General features: G+C 40.1%; 1 protein-coding gene across 9 annotated transcripts in view; it reads left to right on the top strand.

The window, feature by feature from the left end:
• The window catches only part of Ppm1h (protein phosphatase, Mg2+/Mn2+ dependent 1H), a 334373-nt gene that overhangs the window by 99960 nt on the left and 212726 nt on the right, over positions 1-21687 (top strand). For all 9 annotated transcript variants that reach the window (XR_015443411.1, XM_087192356.1, XM_087192359.1 and 6 more), the window contains exon 2: positions 1042-1204. Coding sequence is in view for 8 of the 9 variants with exons in the window: in XM_087192356.1 (XP_087048482.1) it covers positions 1042-1204 (163 nt within the window). In the remaining variant the exon portion in view is untranslated. The remainder of the gene's footprint in view (positions 1-1041; positions 1205-21687) is intronic.

Raw genomic sequence — 21687 nt, 5'->3', positions numbered from 1 at the left:
TAAAAAAATTTATTTTCTTGCCACTGAGTTCTATAAACTCCACATTTGTTCTGTCAATGACTAGGACCCTCCTGAAGATTTAGAAATGAAACAGCTAATGGCAAATCAAGGAGAGCTCTCTTTCAAGAAATTTATTTTAGCTGCTGCTTAATTAATATAATGGTGCTAAAACCCAAATACTGAGTCTGCAGTCACTTGACACAGAAAAAGGTATATGAATGATGTGGCATGTTTTCCTGAAGCATTCTTTATGCTTGCAACATTCAGTAATTGGACCAAAACAGTGCTAGTGTGGTATGAAATCATTATGTGTTTTGAGTGTCCAAATCAGAGGTCCCTTTTGCCCAGTGTGATGAGTATTAGTCTACAGGAAAAATAGGAGGACTAAAAATACTTTTTAAAGAATGCATTTTTTGGCCAGGGATTTAGCTCAATGGTTCCGCAGCTTGTCTTGTAAGCGCAAGGACCTGAGTTCGATCCCTGGTACCAAAAAAAACCCAAACCAAAACAAGAATACATTTTTGATCCATTCACTTCCCTGCATATAAAGTAAAAATGGGCATGATATAGTGAAGTATAGTTCTCTATTCCCTTGGACTTTGCAATGTGCTGTAAATTAATGCCATGCTCTTTGATAAAATCAGTGGTGGTTTTGCTCTTTATCACTTGGAGAAATGAGATAGAATTCCCTGATCCAGCTTATCTGTCTACACTATAATTGCCAAAGAGTTCAGGCTCCAAAATAACCTCTAAGAGTGATGGCCTCATGTATTTTGACTGAGAGGATCATGATGTTATCAAATCTATCAGACCCCTGTGAAGGTAGACAGAGCTCGGAATAACTTCTTCAACTTTTCCAACTTTTTTAAACTCTTCGTTCAGGAAAATGAAAGCAGGATCTAACAAGGTTCTTTGCATTAAGTAGTGCTTTAGTTTTGTGCCAGCTGTCGAGACTGCCTCAACTGACCCCTGAGGTGGAGACAAGTGCTCAGCTTTCCGAAAATCACTTCATCTGATCAGCTTTTCTGGCTCCTTCTCCAGGGTTATCAATGCTGGGAAGAGCACACACAATGAAGACCAAGCCAGCTGTGAGGTGCTGAATGTGAAGAAGAAAGCCGGGGCCGTTACCTCAACCCCAAACAGGAACTCCAGGAGACGGTCCTCCCTTCCCAACGGGGAGGGCCTGCAGCTCAAGGAGAACTCAGTAAGATCCCCATGTCCTTGGTTTTTAGGAGAGGGGTTTGGCGCATGCACACTCTGGCCCCAACACAAGACATTAGGGCTTCATCCAGGAATGGAAATGAGAAAAGCAGTGTCCCAGAGTTCATGGGGTCTAAACTGAGGGCATCACACACTAAGCTAGGGTCACACATGGTTGTATTTTTAACAATGTAAATAAAGAACCATCAAGATATATAGGTTAGATTGTAGGAGTTGTAATCTTTGGTGGTTCAAAGACACTACTTCTAGGTCTTTGTGAAGGAAGTGATAGGAAGCCTCTCAGGAGGGTTGGAAATAACTCTAGCCATTACCTCAAGCCCTACTGTGACTTTATCCTTTCATCCCTTTGCACTGTAGTTGTCCAGTTGGAGCCTGAGCCTGATGCTCTTCCAAATTAATATTTGTTTCCATTGGCCCAGAGCCTTCGCAGTCACAGGTGGCCCTAGAGTCAGAATGCCTTCTGTTGACAGACCACAAAGCATCTGGGGAGTAAAGCAGCCATCTCCTGAGAGAGTTCTGAACAAGTCTTTGGAAATGACTTGAGTCCCTCAGCAGATTATTTAGTCCTTTGGAGAGGTGTTCACTAGGAAAATTGGGGGACATGGAATTGGATGATCCAATATGCCTACTCTAGTAATCTTGAGGATGTTTTGTATAAAATTTCACAGCATTTTAAAAGATCTGGGAATCTCTACTCAGTCTTAAAAATAGTGTCCTGTTGCTTTTACACTCAGAATAATAAAGAATACTGATTTATTTTGGCATTACTAGGTCATTTTAGAGTTAGAAGACACAGTGACTTATGGGATTTGTCAGTTGTACTTATTTTCCAGAATATAGGAAGCATCTGTAAGACCTGACCCAAAAGAAGCAGGATTGAGGACCTTCATGGATAGGATAATGGTTAAGTGCACTGGCTGTGGAATAAGATAGCTCAGTGCAGTCTACCACTTATTAGCTATTTATTTTCAGGATGTTTATTCTTTGACTCTTAGTTTTCTGTTCTATAAAAAGAAATATTAACAGTAATAACTACCAAATGGCAAAAGGAGACTGCTTAGAAGTAGGAAACCCGATAGCCTGTGGAAAACGTTGAGCCTGTGTTTAATTAATAATTTTTAATAAATGGTAGTGATTATTTTCCTGAGGGCAGCCCCAACTTTCCCAGGATAAGTCTCCATGAATTTTCTGTGTTTATTCTTTTCCAAATGGTAGATTATTCAATTCCTTTCATTCCTACTGAACAAGATTATTTTGAGAATTGAGCTATTATGAAAAAGGGTTCAGAAAATATGAGGCACTAATGATAATGGGACATGAGTGCCAGCAGCTTAATATTGCTCTTTTCTCTGCTATTTCTCCCCTGGCACTGGGATGTAAAGTGATTTCAGTAAAAATAAGTCCATGTGGACATTTGTCCCAAGGCTGGTTGGTGACAGTGTTTCTCCTTTTTATTAAATTCCTCCTTGAAATGGAGCCTTTTTAACTTCTGTCCATGAGAAGGAAGAAACCAGTGCATATGCATTTTAGGATGGAGCCCTGAGCTCCCTTGATGGTTCTGCATCTCTATGAAACGCACACTTTCAGGCAGTGACCACACCCTGGGCAGCTCCCTTTTTCCTGCCTCAACCACAGCTCCTTTTCTCATGTCTGTCTTCCATTTTAGGCTTCTTCTTAGAGTTCAAGGGTAAATTATACATGACAGAAAATTTACCATTTTAACCATTTTCAGGTATTCAGTTCAGGAGTGTTCCTGCCAGCTTCAACTACTGGTGGTACAAAGGGATCTAATCCCTTTTATTGGTCTTTTTATTAATAAAATTAATAAAGACTCCCAATGGGACAGTCATGGTTGCACCACCAGTGGTTCAAGCCACCAAACAGCAAGACATACAAATTACGGCCCTGTTATGAATGTGTCAGATATATTCACATAGTACAACCATCACCATTATCCAACTCAAGAACTTTTCATCTTGTCAAACTGAAACTGTGTTCATGAAACATTCATTCCTCATTCTCCACTCCTATAACCCCTTGGCAGCCACCATTCTATTTTTCTCTCTTTCTATGAATATGAATTTTACCACTCTAGTTAGTTCACATAAACAGAACCGTACAATATTTATCTTTTTGTTTCTGGCTTATTTCATGTAGGAAACTGTCCTCAAGGTTAAATCCATGTTGTGGTGTGAGTCAGAACTTTTTTCTTAAGGGTAACTAATATGTTATCTTATGTATACATTACATTTTTTCCATCCATTCATCTGTTAATGGACACTTCAGTTGCCTTCATCTTTTGGCAATAATAATAGTAATAATAATAATACTATTTAAACATAGGTATACAAATATCTCTTTGGGTTCCTCCTTTCAGTTCTTTTGGATATATACCTGACAGTGGAATTGCTGGATATGTGGTAATACTGTTTTGGTATTTTTTTCTTTTTTTAGTTAATTATATTGGTACAGTTAAGGTATACAATGTAATGACATTTACCATTGGAAATTTGCACCTTTACATAATCCACCCTGGTTCTTATTTTTTGCCCATTTCCCTGCCCTTCCTTTAATCTCTCTACTCCTCCCTATCTACAAAGACTGTCCCAATTTTTCTTTTTCTCATATTAACTCCATTCCCTTCTTTCTTCTCCTCTACCCCTCCCATTTCCCCTTCCCCTTTGCAACTTTTCTTCCTATTTCACATTATCTATTATGCCTTTAGTCCTTATTTACACTTTCAGTTTCTCACACTAGAGAAAGTATTCAGTATTTACACATGTGTGTCCAATTTATTTCACTTAAGTGTATCACCTCAATGTGCATCTATTTAGCTATAAATGTCTCTAGTTTCTTGTTCTTTATGGCTCAGTAATACTCCATTTTATATATATAAAAAAAAAACACATGCACACATTTTCTTTATCCAGTCTCCAGTTGATGGGCAATTGGGTTGTTTCCAAGTTTTAGCTATCAAGAATTGTGCTGCTATGAACATGGGTGCACATATATCACTGTGGTATGATTCTTTTAATTCTTTGGGGAAGATCCCCAGCAGTTAAGTAGCTGGGTCAGATGGGACTTTCAGTCTTAGTTCTTTGAGGTATCTTCATACTGATTTCCACAGTGGTTGCACCAGTCTACACTCCCACCAGCAGTGGAGCAGGGTTCCTCTTTCTCCACAGCCCCACCAGCATTTGTTATTGGTTGATTTCATGATGGCAGCCATTCTTTCTGGGGTGAGGTAGAATCTCAGTGTTGTTTTCATCTGCATCTCTCAAATGACCAGTGATGTTGAACATTTTTTCATGTATTTATTTGCTATTTCTACTTCTTTGAGAAATGTCTGTTCATTTCAGATGCCCATTTTTTGATTGGGTCTTTAAATTTGGGAGGTCTGATTTTTTTTAAGTTCTTTATAGATTCTACATGGTAGACCTTTGTCTGAGGAAGAGCAGGTGAAGACTTTTTCCCACACTGTGGGTTGTCTCTTCACACTGGTGGTGGTTTCTCTTGCTGTGTAGAAGTTTTTTAGTAAGAAGAGATCCTACTAGTTGGTTGTTTGTGCTAGTTCACGGGCAACTGAGGTTTTGTTCATAAAATCTTTTCCTGCACCAGTGTCTTCAAGAGTTCTTCCTAACCTCTCTTCCAGCCAATTTAGTGTTTCTGTTTTAATATTCTAGATCTTTAATCCATTTTGATTTTAGTTTAGTGCATGCTGAGAGATATAGGTCTTAGATTTAATCTTTGGCAAGTTGAAACCCAATTTTTCCAGCACCTTTTATTAAAGAGGCTATCTTTCCTCCAGTGAGGGTATTTGGCTCCTTTGTCGAAGATGAGGTGGCTGAGTGTGTCTGGAGGTGTTTCTGCATCTTCTAATCTGTTCCACTGGTCCTCAGGCCTGTTTCTTTGCCAGTACCATGCTGTTTTTATCACAGTAGCTTTGTAGTATAGTTGCAAGTTGGGGATTGTGATACCCCCTGCCATGTCTCTGTTACCTAGAATTGCTTTTGCTATTCTGGGTCTCTTCTTGTTCCAAATGAATTTTTGGATTGTTTTCTCCAGGTCTGTGAAATATGCTTCTGGGATTTCAATTGGGATTGCACTGAATCTATACAGCAATTTTGGAAATACGACCATTTTCACCATATTGGTTCTTCCTACCCAGGATCAAGGGATGTCCTTCCATTTTGTGGTATCTTCTTCAATCTCTTTTTTTCATAGTGCTACAGTTTTCAGAGTACAGGTCTTTGATTTGTCTTGTTAGGTCGATTCCTAGGTATTTCAATATTTTGGATGCTATTGTGAAAGGAATTGATTGCCCCATTTCTCTCTCAGTGAGTCTCTTTTTTTGTGTACAGAAAAGCTATTGATTTTTGTGTGTTGACCTTGTATCCAGCTACTTTACTGAATTTGGCTATTAAGTCTAAAAGACTTTTGGTGGAGTTCTTAGGGTCTTCTATATAAGAGTATCATGTCATCTGCAAATAATGACAGTTTGACTTCTTCATTTCCTATCTTTATTCCTTTTATTTCTCTCTCTTGTCTAATTGCTGTGGCTAATGTTTCCAAAACTATATTGAACAAGAGTGGTGATAGTGGACATCCTTGTCTTGTTCCTGATTTTAGTGTGAAGGATTTCAGTTTTTGACCATTTAGTATGATATTGGCTGTTGGTTTTTCATAGATGGCTTTTATCAGATTGAGGTAGAGTTCATCTATTCCAGTTTTTTGTAAGGTTTTTTTTATCATAAATGCATATTGGATTTTGTCAAATGCTTTTTCTGCATCTATTGAAATAATTGTATGGTTTTTGTCCTTGGCTCTATTGATATAGTGTATTACATTGATTGATTTGTGTATGTTGCACCATCCCTGCATCCCTGGGATGAATCTCACTTGGTCAGGGTGGATGACCTTCTTGATGATCATCTGCATTCTGTTTGCCAGTCTCTTATTAAGGATTTTTGCATCTATGTTTATTAGTGAGATTGGCCTATAGTTCTCTTTTTCAGTTGGGTCTTTCTCTGCTTTGGGGATCAAGGTGATGCTTGCTTCCAGGAGTGAATTTGGGAGTATTGCTTCCCTTTCAATTTCATTGAAGAGTTTAAACAGTAGTGGCAGTAGTTCCTCTCTAAATGTCTTGTAGAATTCAGCAGTGAAGCCATCAGGACCCGGGGCTTTCTTAGTTGTTAAGTTTTTAATTGCATTTTCAATTTCATTGATTGATATTGGGCCATTTAGAATTTTTAGGTTATCTGTGTTCAACTTTGGTAATTCATATGTATCTAGGAATCTGTCCATTTCTTCTGTATTTTCCATCTTATTGGCATATAGGTGCTTTTTCTTTGGTACTAGGGATCGAATTCGGGTCCTTCTGCTTGCGCAGCAGGTGGCAAAACCATTGAGCTAAATCCCTGGCCAGGTGTATAGGTTCTTGAAGTAGGTATTGATGATCCTCTGGATTTCTGGTGGGTCCCTTTAATGTCACCTTTTTCATTCCTAATTGCATGGATTTGGGCCTTTTCTTTCCTTTTTTTGATAAGGTTGGCTAAGGGTCTGTCAATTTTGTTTATTCTTTTGAAGAACCATTTCTTTGCTTCATTGATTATTTTGTATCATTCTCTTAGTCTCCATTGCATTGATTTCTGGTCTGATCTTTATAATTTCCTCCCTTCTGTGAGCTTTGGGTTTGTCCTGCTCTTCTTTTTCTAGAAGCTTGAAGTTCAGCATCAGGTTGTGTAATTGAGCTCACTCTGTTTTCCTAATGTGAGTATTCATTGTTATGAATTTCCCTCGTAAGACTGCTTTCATTGTGTTCCATAGATTCTGGTACGTTGTATTGCCATTGTCATTTAGTTGTAGGAACTGTCTGATTTCTTCTTTAATTTCCTCTGTGACCCATTGGTTATTCAGAAGTGTGTTGTGCAGTTTCCATGTGTTTATGAAATTCTTGTGGTTTCTTTTGCTATTGATCTCCAATTTCATCGCAGTATGGTCTGACTATATACAGGGGATAACTTCATTTCCTTTGCACTAACTTAAACATGTTCTGTGAGTGAGTATGTGGTCTGTTTTAGAGAATGACCCATGTGCAGCTGAAAAGAATGTGTATTCTGATTTTGTGGGGTGGAACACTCCGTAAACATCTGTTAAGTTCATTTGTTCAAGAGTTTGATTGAGTTCTAGTACTTCATTGCTCATTTTTTGTCTAGTTGATCTGTCTATTTGTGAGAGTGGTGTATTATGGTCCCCCACTATTGTATTAGTGCTTATATGATTTTACATGTCCGTTAGTATTTCTTTTATATAGTTGGGCGCACTAGTGTTTGGTACATATATATTAATGATTGTCATCTCTTCCTGTTGGATTGTTCCCTTTACAAGGATATAGTGTCCTTCTTTGTCTCTCAATCAAGGTTGGTTTGAAATCCACTTGTTTTGCAAAGAGGATAGCTACTCCTGCTTTTTTCGGGATTCCTTCACATGGAGTATTGTTTTCCACCCTTTAACTTTCAGTCTGTGAGTTTCTTTTTGAATGAAATGTATTTCTTTTATGCAGCATATTGTTGGATCTTGCTTCTTGACCCATACTGCCAGTCCATTTACTTTGATTGGTTAATTGAGACCATTAACATTGATGGTTTTAATTGGTATGTATTGACTTATCCTTGTCATGACTTTTTCTTTTTGTTGAATTCTCCCCCTTAGTGTTTAATTTCTTGTCGTGCCTGATGGATTCCTTCTGCAGGGCTTCCTAGGGTTGTGATCCTCATTGTCTTTTCCTAGGATATTGTTTAAAATTTTTGGAGTGCTGGTTTGGTTTTCATGAAGTTCTTAAGGTGCTCTTTTTCGTGAAAGAATCTTATTTCTCCATCAGTTTTGAAAGATAATTTTGCAGGGTACCTCAGTCTGGGTTGGAGGTTGTTTTCTTTTAGGGCTTGAAATATGTTGCTCCATGCTTTTCTTGCCTTGTGGGTTTGTGTGGAGAAGTCTGCTGTGATTCTGATGGGCTTTCCGTTGTATGTGATTTGTTTCTTTAGCTGCTTGTAGAATTTTGTTCTTCTGTTGGCTTTCTGGAATCTTAACTATTATATGCATATGTGTAGATTTTTGTGGTTTTTTATTTTGGTACCAGGGATCGAATTCGAGTCTTTGTGCTTGCAAGGCAGGTGGTGGAACCACTGAGCTAAATCCCCAGCCCCAGATTTTTTTTGATCACCGCTAGTTGGAGTACTATATGCCTCACTTATCTCTATGTCAAGTTCTGTTCCCCTATTTGGGAAGTTTTCTGCCATTACACCTGTGTTTTTTTATGTCATCTGCACTCTCTCCTGTTTCTTCCTTGACTCCAATCACTGTGATGTTATTCTTTGCATCATCTAGCAGCTGCTGGATTGATTTCTCATGGTCTCTTATTATTTTTAAGAAATTTTTCTTTTTCTGGTCACTAATTGCAGTCCTATGTTCTATATCTGAAATTCTATCCTTGCTTTGGCTCATTCTGCTGTGTAAACTTTCAATGGAGTTTTTAATCTCCTGGAAATCTATTTGCATCTGTTTTATAGATTCCATTTATTTCCTTTGTTGGGATTCCGTCATGTTCCTCAGCTTCTTTACTTTTGTCTGTGTCCACTCTGAATTTATTAATCATGTCTTGTACTATGGGCACAATTTCTGCCTTTATCTGAGAAATTATTTCTGATTTAATTTTTTCAAGGTCCCCTTTCCTTGCCAGATCAGGGAGTCCAGGTGGTTGAGTATCAGATTGTTCCATCTCGTTGCCCTTTGGGGTTCCCTTAGGTGATCTGGAAGTCTGGTTTTGGACTTATTTATATGTCTTCTCATTTCAGCAGATGCAGCCTGCTGTGTCTTTGTTGAGGTGACTTTTTGCTCACCCAGTGGTCTTGAATTCTCGACAAGCCACTGAGCAGCCTTTACTCTGCTGCTCACCACTACACCAATTCCTGGGTTCAGAGTGGTGGCCTTCTAGATCCCTGAGCTGACCTTTTGTCTGCGTGGGCTTCTGGCTGGGGCCTGAGCACACTTGGGATGCTATCTAGGCATGCCTCTCGCTGGGGCCCCTGTGTAGCTATTGTCTGGGAGGGCCTTTGGTTGGGGGCTGTGCACCCCAGTTTCTGTTGTCTACACAGGTTTTGGCTAGGGTCTCCTCGCACTTATCAACGGTGTTGGGGTAAGCCTCTGGGTATTGCTTGTGTGCCTGTACAGCTCTTCTCCTGGCAGGTCTCTGGCTGTGACCGATGGTATAGCGAGCCTCTGGCTGAAGCCTGTGTGCCTGTGCAGCTCCTCTCTGGGCAGGCTCCTGGCCTGGGGGAGATGCCTGAGCCTCTGGTGTCAGGGCAAGACCCCTGGCTGGGATCCTCCTACATCCACACCAGTGTGGGCCACACAGCTGCTCCTCAGAATCCTCACACACTCCTGTTTTGGTATTTTTAATGTTAATTTTGTTTTCTATAGTGGCTGTACCATTTTAGACTCCCACCAGTACACAAGTGTTCCAATTTCCCCACATCCTTGGTAACACATTATTTCCTATTTTTTAAAAATAATAGTCATCCTAATGGGTATGAGTAGTATTTCATTGTAGTTTTGATTTGCCTTTCCCTAATGGTTATGGATGTTAGTATTTTTATTTGCTCATTGGCCCTTTATTCATCTTCTTTAGGGTAACATCTATTTAAGTCCTTTACCCGTTTTTTAATTAGGTTGTCTGTTTTGCTGTTGTTGTTGTTGTTGTTTTGTTTGGTCTGCTTTTTAAAAGCTTGGAGACCATCATCAAGTGTGCAGATCCATTGCTGAGCACTTCCCGTGTACTAGGAATGAGATTCTGAACATTCAGCAGGGAATAAAACTGAAAAACATTTCTCCCCACAGGGAACTTACATTTATGAAAAGAAATAAAATACATACATCTGTGTCAGATGGTAAAGGCTGTGGAGAAAAAGATGGATTGGGAGAGCAAGAGTCTAGGAAGTGTGAAATGTCAGACGTGGTCGTCGAAGGTGTCCCTGATGAGGTAAAATTTGGGCAAAAGAACTGAAACAGCAGCTCTGTGGTAGAAGAACAAGTTACCATTCTGGGCAATTGTAAAGACCTTGCAGTGAGAGCAGCCCATGTTCTCAAAACAGAGTAAGGAGGCCTCTGTGGCTGGAGGCTCCAGTTGCAGCAAGGTCATGAGAGTATGGTGAGGCAGCCTGGCAGGTCATTGGCAGGTCTTTGGCTTCAACTCCAAATGGACACTTCACCGGCAGAGGACACCAAAGACACCAGTGATCTCCCCCATCTGGAAGATATTCTCTTAAGAGTAAAATTCACACATGGTGGCAATTAAGGAGCCACAGTGAGGTTAAAAGGCTTGGTCTGTTGCACAGTCAGGTAACTACATGTAACAGTAATCTACTATGTATTTCAGAAAAGCTAGAAAAAAAGATAGTGAGAGGATGGGGCCTGGAATAAAAGGAAAAAAATAAATATGGGAGACAGGACAGACTCTGTCTGTGAACCTGTTAAGCATAGAGTCTGTGTGCTGACTTGGTAGAGATGAGCTCTCTACAGTTCCAATCCTATAGGAGCTGGAGGAGAAAAAGTCATTGATGAGTGAATGACATTACAGTGGAACAAGTTTTTTAAATGTATTTTTATTATGTGTATTAATTTTACAAAATACTAGGTTTCAATGTTATTTTCATGCATGCATATAATGTAACTAGATCATAGTCGTCTCCTCATTACCCATCTTGACACTCCTTTTCCCCTCCTCCTTATACCTTTCCTCTTGTCTAATAATAGTTGGAGCGAGTTTTGTTAAAGATAAAAAGCCCAGTCTTTATGAAAGCCTAACTCCGATTGGCCACTCGTGGTCTGTGAACAATGGAGAAGAAGGATAGCTCAGGTAATGGAAGGCTTCCTAGAGAAAGGGGCCTTGGATCCATGGTCCTGCAAAGTGAATGGGAGGGCTGGGGCTTTGTGGTATAGTGCTTGCCTGACATCCACAAAGCTGTGAGTTCGATCCCCAGCATCCACACACACGCTCGTGCGCATGCATGCATGCGCGCGTGCACACACACACACACACACACACACACACGCACACACGCGGGGAAAGAGGGAGAGAGAAAGCAAAATAATAATCACATGAGCAGAGGGAGTTTCTGATAGAAGACACATGGATGTGCAGAGAGAGGCTGGCATGCGAGCACAGGAGGCAAGCCCTCTAGTGTCATGAGTGCACATGGTCAACTGCAGTCTGAGTAAGGTGGTAAGGCAGGCACAGCCAGCACTTCACATGTGATGGTTACCAGATACCTTAATAAGCTGGGATTTTAACCACTTGACTTTCAACAAGGACATGGTGACTCAAGGCTGGCGGCAGTGGGGAGAACTGAGCTGGGAAGGCTACGAGAGCAAACTTGTGGACTAGGATGCCAGTTAAGAGGCTCCTGTGCAGAAATCCATGTGAGAAATGAGCTTGAAGTAAGGCAGTAATTAGAGTGAGGGACAGACGCAGGAGAGATGCCGTGAGCCTAACAGTTGAGGTGGCCAGGTGACTGGCTGCTTGAGGCAGGGAGGAGTCGAGGGTAGCAGGCGTTTGTGGAGCAGGTGGAGGTTGAAAGCTGAGGGATGGGCAGAGATGGTGACTTGAGTTTTGAGTATACTGATTCTACCTTTCCAGATGGAATTCTTGTGTAAGCAGTTAGAAATAAAGTTTGAAGCTCCGGAGAAGTCTAGAGGATTTTTAGATTTGGGGAGTTAATAAGTGTAAAGATTATAGTTGAAGTTGTAGATAATTACGGGAAAAAGTGGGGCAAATACTATTATGAGCAAAAGTGGAGCAACAGGATAAATAACAGCATCATTCCATCACTTGCAAACAGAGTTAGCAGAAAGGATGATGGCAAACAGAGCTGTCTTCCTTGACCTCTTTGACCCCAATAAATGTAGTCAAGTCAAAATTCGGAATTTGACAAGGGTTCTTTCATGCATAACATCACCTTCTTCCTTGCAGACAGAAGAAAACCTAAAATATTCCATGAAGTAACATGAAACTTACAGTGAAAAGAGCGAGTATTATAGGAATGTTTTACTTGTTATCAGTGATGTGCAGAAGAGAAATGTGACTTTATATTTATTGACACTTCTTATATTGAGTGACAGCAGGGTGGATGAGTAGCGGTAATAGTTTTCTCACTACAGAGAATTATTATTTGGTATAAAGATTTTTAAGGCAACATTAACTCATCCCTCATGCCCATTCATAAAGAATTATTTTATCCCATTATTACAAGTACTCTTTCAGCCAAAGAAGTCAATTTAAACCTTCCGTCTTAAAACAAATAAACCTTTAAAAAAATTTTTTGTAAATAAAATACAGCATTCTGTTCTACCTCTTCTACCTTCTATAGTGTTTATAGAAGGAGGGCCATTTTTTCTCTTTGGCTGAGATCTTCATAGTGATGCCTTCTAAGAAAGAAAACAAATTAATTTCTTGTTCTGTTCACATATAAGTGTCAAGAGTTACAGAAATAATGTTTGAAAGGAGTCATAAAACTTAAAATGAATACAAATTAAAAAGTTGTAGAATGTTCAGCACAGTAGTATTGTATCTGAAGAAATACAGGGGATCTGGGTGAATTACTTTTCTCCCCCTTTCAGCTAACTCTGTAATGGATCTGTTTTGTGTTGGTTTTTAAGTAAAATTGTAGTGATATACTTCACAAGAAATAAACACATTTCTTTTGATGAACAAGGAAAAGAAATTTTGAGACCTCTATTGAAGTGGATGTGAAGCATAGAAGAGAAGGATTTTCTCAATGACAAATGAAGGGGAGTTTTTCTTGTGCCTGGATTGCCTTTTGGGTAGTTTCTGTGTGAAGAGCCATAAACCCACAGTTGGGCATATGGGAAACACACACTTCATGACAATGTGCAAGCTTCTTAACATTCCTGTGTCTCTAATTACTTATTTGAGGATATAGAGTGGATACCTAGGAAAGAAGGGAATCTAAAATACTAGCATTTCCAAAAGACACTTCTGTAAGATAGTCCCTCAGGACAGATGTGGTATGCTTGTTGAGGATAATATCTTATCCCAGTAGCCTCTTGCCTCCCATTGAAGTGCTTAATTAACCAGACCAAGATTTGTGGGAATTAATCAGCAGCACTAGATTTTTCTTTCCTTTGATTTGAAAGGTTATAAAGAGTTTTCATTTATCATAGTGATTGCCATCCACAGGTAAACATAGCTTTTCTGAGAGCTTTTCAGTTCCCAAGTGTTTAGTCCTTCTACGAATGAGATAAAAGGAACAGAATACTCACAGATGAGTTCTCTGAGGAGGGAAAGGGTTCATGCTTATGGGCATCATATAAGCTTAGTACTGAGACTATAAGTACATGTCCTTGTGAGATGCTGGGGTGGGAACGATTCAAGGTAATGTGGCAATCACCCAGACATCCCTACCCCACCCCCACATAGGACTCCTTATTAAAAACAGATTGTTTTTGGCTTGAGACTAGACTTGTGGACACATGCATTCCAAGTCTGCTTCCTTAAGAGCACCCTTATGTTGTTTAATTTAGTCAAAACACATCAGAGTGTGTGGTTTCAGTATCTGTTAGTTCAGTGTCTAATTACAATAACAGGAGATGGCTGTGTCAGCATTGGGCCAAGTTCATCAGCAGGGGAGAGGAAAGCTGATTATCTCTGTCAGCAGAGGCTAGGGCAGCACTGTGGGAATTTCGGGCAAGTGGGATCAAACTGGGGGGAGGAGAGGTTAAGAGGGAAAGGGGAATAGCTCTGAAGACCTTTCTTTCCACCCATTTTCTGAAAGAAGGACTTTTCATCCTGAAAACATTTAATGAGAGCTGCTCTGGTTCTACAGTGACAGTCCTCTTTGGCACTTATCTGGTGGTTTGTTCCCTGCAGTGATGTCAGCAATCAAAGTTAATAGAAGAGGCCTTTTCTTCATCTCACTGTGTTTACTGTACATTTTCACTCTGTTCTGCGCATGTCTACAAAATACAGACTTTCTCCTTATCTACGTAGATTGTTTGAAGCAAGAGGCAATGGTTTCCTTCAAAACTCATCTCTTAGTTCCAGGGACAAAGACTCTTGCCAGTGATTAAGCAGGCTGACTTTACCACCAGAATCAACAAGGCTGATGTCAGCCACAGTGAGTTTGAAGTCCCTACCTCAGTGGGTGTTAGTTTACCCTGAACACCAGGTTTCGCCAAGATGTATGTAGGTGATAACTGAGAACTCAGCTGAATCTTGGTTCCACAATAGATTTCCCCACTGTGGCAAATCTTAAGGCTAAAGGAAAATAAATAGTGTTGAGATGGAAACTTCTTGCTTTACTTGTAATCTGACTTCCCACAGCTTTAGGTGGAAAGATGTTGGCAAGAGCAGTCCCTCTTGAGATTTTCTTTTCTGTATTCTTTTGTTCTTTTTTAACACAACACACACTATTCATCTGCCAAACACTGATCTTAGTGCTTTGCCAATACTAGTTCATTTAACCTCATAATACAAACATAAATATGTAATTTTTTGCATTTATTTTACTGATTTATAAAAACTAAAGCATAGACCTGGGAAGAGTGGAGCTCAGGCAGTCTGACCTCGGTCTGGAATGTAACATCTTGCCTCTTTATCCACTAGCAAGTAGAGAAATACAGCAACTTTTAGTGATATGTACAGTTTCAGTAAAATTTGTTATTGAAGATTTTTTCCTTTCCATGATGATTTCTCTTTTCATTCTGAAGTTGGTTATCAGTCTTCTGTCAACTTTGTAGTAGGTCTTAACAAACTCAGGTAAAGAACAGAACCGAAATGATATTGACTTTGTGCTTATTATCCATATTTCTTGCTAAATTAGAGGAAGGTCATCATTCACATAAACCATGGCAAGAGGAAAGAGCCTTCTGGTTGAATGAGTGTCTGCATTTGAATCCTGCTTTACCTCTTACTAATGGCCTTACTTTATACAAGTTACTTGACCTCACCGTACCTCAGTTTCTCCTTGTATATCAGGAAAAATAATAGTTCCTACCTAATAGGAATATGAAATGAGTTAAAAATATGAAAAATGCTTAGAATAGTGCCTGGCAGGTGCAAAACACTTCACAAAAATTATCTGTTGTTGTTGTTATTCTAATAATACTTGCAGCTGCTTTTCAGTATTATAGTGCTTATGCTTTCTTTCTGTAACTAATTCAGGGAGACGTTGTTGATATATAAGATAATAGCTTGAGAATTTTTTTGAAATAATTTGAATCAACAATAAACCACAGCAAAACATTGCAACAAAACTGTGGTCAATTTTACACTTCTTATCTCTTGATATATATCCAGTATATTTTGACATATGAGTCCTAACCAGGCAATGACACATACACATACTCCCACCACTAAGGAGGCTGAGGTAGGAGGTTGGCTTGAGTCATGGAGTTTAGGGCTGATTGAGCGACATAGCAAGACCTCCTCTCTTTAAATAGATAAATAGAACAAAATTGCCATTCAAAGGGGGAAAAAAAAGAAGTTATCCTATATCTTATTGCCTCCTGAAAAGAAAACAGCATTACTTATTGAAGTATATAAGATTGAGGGGTTTCCCCCAGTTTGGGGGTGGGGGTGGTATCTGAATAATCAAAAAGGGAAATATAGTAAAAAGCCAACTATAGTATATGGTCATGGTTACAGCTGGCCACTAATGGGGCATAGGCCCAGGGAAGGACTGTTGTGGAGTTCTTCGTGATTCCCTCACCTCTGCTCCTTCGTTGGCTTCATCTTACTCTAGTGTGTCACTTTGAGGATCTGATGAGAACCTGCAGAATGGCGGCTCTGTGAAAGGAATGTCTGCAACAGATATTCTAGACTCTAAATTAGTGCGCTGGCTGTGCTACCTTGAAAACTAGCCAGAAAGTTTATAAAAATCAAACCATATAGTGATTATACTGGGGAATCAGGAAAATATGCCCACTCTATGTTTCCTCAGTAGAAAATAATGAATCCCTTTCCTCTGGCAATGGGAAAGGAAAGACAGTTTACATTCTCTGCTCATAATGAACCTTTTGTAAAATCAGCTATGGGCTTTCACTCAAACCGGGATTTCACATATATGATAGTTGTTTAAGTATGAATACTAGAATAGTTTATGGGGTAGGGAAAAAAAGATGAGTATCAAATGTGTGCCATATGGTGTCTTCATAGAAAGTATCCACGAGCACCATTTTTTTTTATTAGAACAACTATTTCTAGAATAGAGTTAAAAACGGTTGTTTGGAATGCATCATTTATTGGTATATAATCACATGACTATGTATTGCATATAATCATTTTACATTTACTAAAGTATATAGATTTTCAAAACAATAACCTAAAGGCATATTGTAAAATAATAACAACTAACAATTATATGGTGTTCATTATGTGCCGAGCATTGTTCTGAGTATTTTTTTCAAAGTAACTCATTACTGCCTAAGAGCAAAACTCTATGCTATCATTAGCTAATGTTTCAAGGCACAATTCATCATTAACAATAGCGAATATTAATTTCATATTTCAAGTGTCTCCTTGAGCATTTTGGTTCTTTTGGCTAGATATTATTGTCAGATATGACTATCTTGTCATTACTGGAGGTAAAAAGTGCTAGTGACTTGTTCTTATTTGTTTATGTATACCATTAGCAATTTCTTTGCAAAAACACTTTAAAAACCTGGTGTCCACTATGTGAGAGATAATTTGGCTTAAAAGTTAGTAATATAATCCACCATGCCACTGGGGAGGTAGGACGCACTGCTAGGTCACAGTGCACCAAAGCTAATGGATGTGGGAAAGCACAATGTCCGTGCATGCCATTTACCTACCACACGAGGGCGCCAATGTTAGCGTCTATGAGAAACTGAGTAGTAGGAAGGCTGACAGTCTCCATTTTTAGGTGAAAGATAGGAAAGGATTGCTAACGTTTCTCCTCCATGTAGACTATGCCCACTCCCAAGATTTGTGTGCTCCCTGTCCAGAGCATGAGGAGGAAGTGGAGGAGGGATGAAGACGCTTTGCAAGCCTTTAGGACTCTGTGCAGTGACTGAAAAAACACAGAGCCTTCATTTTTCTTCAAATTGGTACAAATGTATCAGAACTCACCCTTAGTTTTCTGTGTGTTTCCTGTTTGAATCTCATTGTTTCTGTTGCGCTGCACAGGAAACATCTGATGTCTAGAACCCCCACTTCTTTGCAGACATCCCATAGGAGGGGATGGGCACCTCATTGCCTTCTTAGTGGCCCTACTGGCCTCCTGCACCTGTGGAGCTCCAGGATGAAGGTGCACATGATAAGGCTTGCACATGATAAGGCTCTTGATTCAGTAGGGCTAAAATGTGGGCTGGTGATTCTACAACTTTAGTTTCTACAACTTTGGTTGTGCTGTAATTACATTGAGGTTCAATGGGTACCAACTGCTTGTGGGTATCTGAAATTATTTTAGCTCCTTGTTCCATGGATAAATTTCTATTTAGAAAACATCTTTCTATGTTAAGATATATTATGAAAGATGGAACTTGTTGTTTTATCTCACTTAAAGTTGGTTAGATAAGGAAAAAATACGAGAAAAGGAAAAAATGGAAACAAAATCTTTGTAAATAGGAAGGGGTAGAGGGGTTGAAGGGAGGGCAGGGGAATGGGGAGGGAAATAAGAACCAAGGTATATCATGTACAGGTACAAATTCCTAATGATGAATGTTATCATATTGTATACCTAAAATGTACCAGTAAACTTAATGAATTTTAAAAAATTGCCTAGGTAAATTGTCCAACTTTTTAAATAGCTATGGCAAGTTGATGTAGTGATAGCAGTGACAAAGTTGCCTTTGGACTGTTAGATGATGTAAACCTTGAAACTCTGTCATAAAAGTGTATCCTCAGAACCAATGCCAAACTGAGAAGCTGCTCCCCTTCTTGTATTGAACGTGTGAGGGCAGAGGACACCTGAGTGCTCCCGTAGCTTTCGCTGCCCTCCTTAGTACTGTGCACCAGCTGAGCAGGCAGAGCACAGCTTCCCAGCCACAGCTTCTTCCTTCAGTTACTGGCTCAAAGGATAAAGCACTAGCAGATTGTGCCTCCCAGCAGGCCATAGGAGCAGGACAGAGCTGAAAGGGAGTGGGAACCAGTGCCTTGGAAAGTTTATGGTTTTCAGCAGTTCAGTCTGCCAGTAAGAAGAATCTGGGGTTTTTTGTTTTATTTTGTTTTGTTTTAATTTTCCTTTCTGAAAAAAAATACAGATAGGAAATGCGGAGTTAGATCTTTTGCAAAAGGGAAGGGTGCCAACAGATGGAGGATTGAAGAAAGAATTAATGTGTTATGTACATGTACCAACTCCCCACAAGGAATGTAATCAGTATGAATGCAAACATGTACCAATAAAAATAGAAAAGAATACAGGCCTTCGATTAGGGGAGAAGGGATAGAGTGGGGGAGTATGTAGGTATGTGGATGTATGCTTCATACTGATCAGTGGACCATAAGGCTCAGAGCTGGCAGTGTTTCTTTGATGTCCTTGGAGCCCGTCTCAGGTTACCAGGGCCTTAGGTCCCAGGTGCTTATCCATATGACACACGGAGCCACAGAGAGCTAGAGGACACAGTCCTGCCTGTATAAATAATGAGATTGTATTCCTCAGCTTCCTGTTGCTGAGAAATACCTTATACCCACAACTTAAAAAAAGAGGTAGAATTTGGCTCACAGCGTCAAGGGTTCAGTCCCTAGTTGGCTGATTCCAAGGAAGAAACATCAGTGTGGAATGATATGGCAGAGCAAAGATGTTCAGCTTATGTTGCCTGGGAAGCAGAAAAAGGGCAACAGTGGCAAAGAGGAATAGGCCAGATATAGACCCAAAGTCACGCCTCAGTGACTCACCCAGACACACCCAGAAGTGTTCTTTACTAATCCCCTAGGCAGCTCCTAAACCAATCAAGTTGACAATTAAGTGTAACCATCATAGAAATCAAGTCAGCCCCAATCCCTGAATAGGATAGGTTTGTTATACTTATGCTATTTTTATTTGAATATTTTTATTTTTAAATATTTATTTATATTTATTATATATTTATTTTTATATATTTATTTTTATTATATTTGAATATTATTTTTTATTTGAAAAAAATAAAAACATGGAAAAAATCATTCTCCTCCCTTCCTTTCTTTGTATATTTAATAAATATTTACTGAGCATGTTTTTCCTACAAGATTCTGACTAGGAATTCCAAAGTGAGTGAAACACGTGGTTCTCCTTGAACAGAATTTGACACAGACAGTACCACCAGCCCTAAACACTGCCGTAGGAGGTGCAGAGCAGTGAAGGTGGCCCAGCAGCTTGATGGGGGGAGTCATGTTACTACCAAAAACTAAAGGTTCAGTGGTTTCCCACGTGGAGAGTTAGGACTGAGTGTAGCAGACAGAAGAAAAGTACAAGTGGTCAGAGTGCTAGAGGTAACAGAAATGGCACAGAGGGAGTCAGAGAGGGGCTCAGCACCACTGTCAAAGAGCAAGAGATGATCCAGAGAGTGAGTAGCTGCTAGATCACTGGAAGGTGGTGAGCCATGTCAGCATCCAGGAGACCAAGTACTATCTTAAGGGCAATAGGCAATCAGTAAAGGTGATAAACAGTGAAACAGCACAGGTGTATTTGCAGTGAAATTGCAGATTTAAGATGCCTTGAAAGCATTATGTTTATCAACTTTGATCCTTCATGCCAGTCCCTGAAGGTCATGGTTGGATCACCCTGGCTGCTTTATTTGTGGTTAAGACCCCTGAGTCAGTGGAGGCCCTAGATACTGGTGTAGGGAGATGCTCACTCCTCAGGTTCTCGGCTCTGACACCAAACCATCAAAACTTCCTGATTACCATACAGCAGCTGGTAGCATCGTTTTAAAGAAAGAAGAAGGTGAAAGAGGAGGAGCCCTCTTATCCTTTTCCAAATAGTTGTTCACATTCTGCTTGATCATGCTTCTTTTGAAAACAGATTTTTATTCTCTGTAATGTCTTGGTTACATTTCAAACACCATAGGGCCCTCTCCATTCTCATAGCTCTAACCTGGTGGTCTCCTCTGCAGGTACATTAATGCCACCCTACCCAGGCTCCCTTTGCCCCTGACAGTCTTTGGGGCCCCTTGCACTCCAGTGTCTACTTCTGGCCGTGCAGCTTTTATAGCTCTCTTAGGGGCTGAGGCACTGCAGTGCACGGGGAACACAAGGCAGGGCATGGAGGCTCCTTAGCCTGCATCGACAGGCTCTGGCATCTCACCCCAGCTATCCCTAATCTGCAAGACCACTGCCCCTCGTGTTCCCAGAACCAGGGAGCTTCCAGGAAGAGATGATATTTAGGCTGACTACTCAAGGACAGGTGGAAGTCAGGTAAGGAATTAGAGATGGTAGTTACGATTTGCTGCGTGGTGTGAGTTTGGTATGGGTGGAATTTGTATAAGGGCCAGAATATGGCAAGATCATCAGAAACTAGATCAGTGATTGCACACTGGGGACTCAGTTGGGAGCTATCCTATAGGCCATCAGGCCAGTAAAAGAAGTAGGATCAGATTTTGTGTTTTAGAATAAAACCACACTGGTCACAACTCAGGTTGCAGAGTGGAGAAATGGGTGACAACCACAAGAGGACATGAAGGCAAGTGTTCCCACTGGAGCAGGCAAGGCATGTGCTGGGGTTCAGCTGAGCATTGGGGTTGGTGGCTGAGAGCGTGGACTCTGGACTCTGTTGTATCACTTACAAGGTGGTGACTTAATGCAGTTATGTTATGTCCCTCATTATCCTTCTTTGTAAGGTGGGGATAATAACCACCCTGTGCAAAGTAAGAATTAAATGAGTCAATATTAGTAAAGTGTTTAGAATGTTGCCTGCCATATAAAATTTGTGACATGATGAAGTGATTCCCATAGATCCTAACTGGATGTTTCTCTGACTTTAGGGTCTTTCACTCTGGAACAGCTGAGCTGGAATCTAGGTATCCAGTGTATTTCCTCAAACAGTGTATCACTCACTCACATTCCCCTGGCCAGCAGTACACTGACTCTTTGGAATTCTGTTGGTGAACTTTAGTTTTATCTAATTAAAGCATTTCAAAAAAATTTTAAACAGGTGAGTCCTTTCTTTGACCAAAAGCTTTTTCAAAAGCCTCATGTTTATAACTAATAAAACTGCCACTGTGGTTGAAATAAGAGTCAAGGGGATTCAAGACTGTCACATCTACTTTGTTTCAACCTTCCTAAGGCTCATTTCCCAACCAGGGACCATAGTGAGGACACCAGTGGTCTGGTCAGTGCTGAGAGATGTAAGTGACTTACCCAAGGTCATCTAGTGAACTGATGGCTGATCTGAGACTTTCATATTGGCCTCTCAACTGCTTAACAGCCCTCCTGTGCATGAAGATTGGAGATTCTCA

This window comes from Heterocephalus glaber, unplaced genomic scaffold (assembly GCF_053883595.1).
Source record: "Heterocephalus glaber isolate CG9 unplaced genomic scaffold, H.glaber_assembly_v1.0 deba00001569, whole genome shotgun sequence".
Lineage (NCBI taxonomy): Eukaryota > Metazoa > Chordata > Mammalia > Rodentia > Bathyergidae > Heterocephalus > Heterocephalus glaber.
Note: the sequence above shows the minus strand (reverse complement) of the source record. Positions and strands in the feature narration are given on the sequence as shown.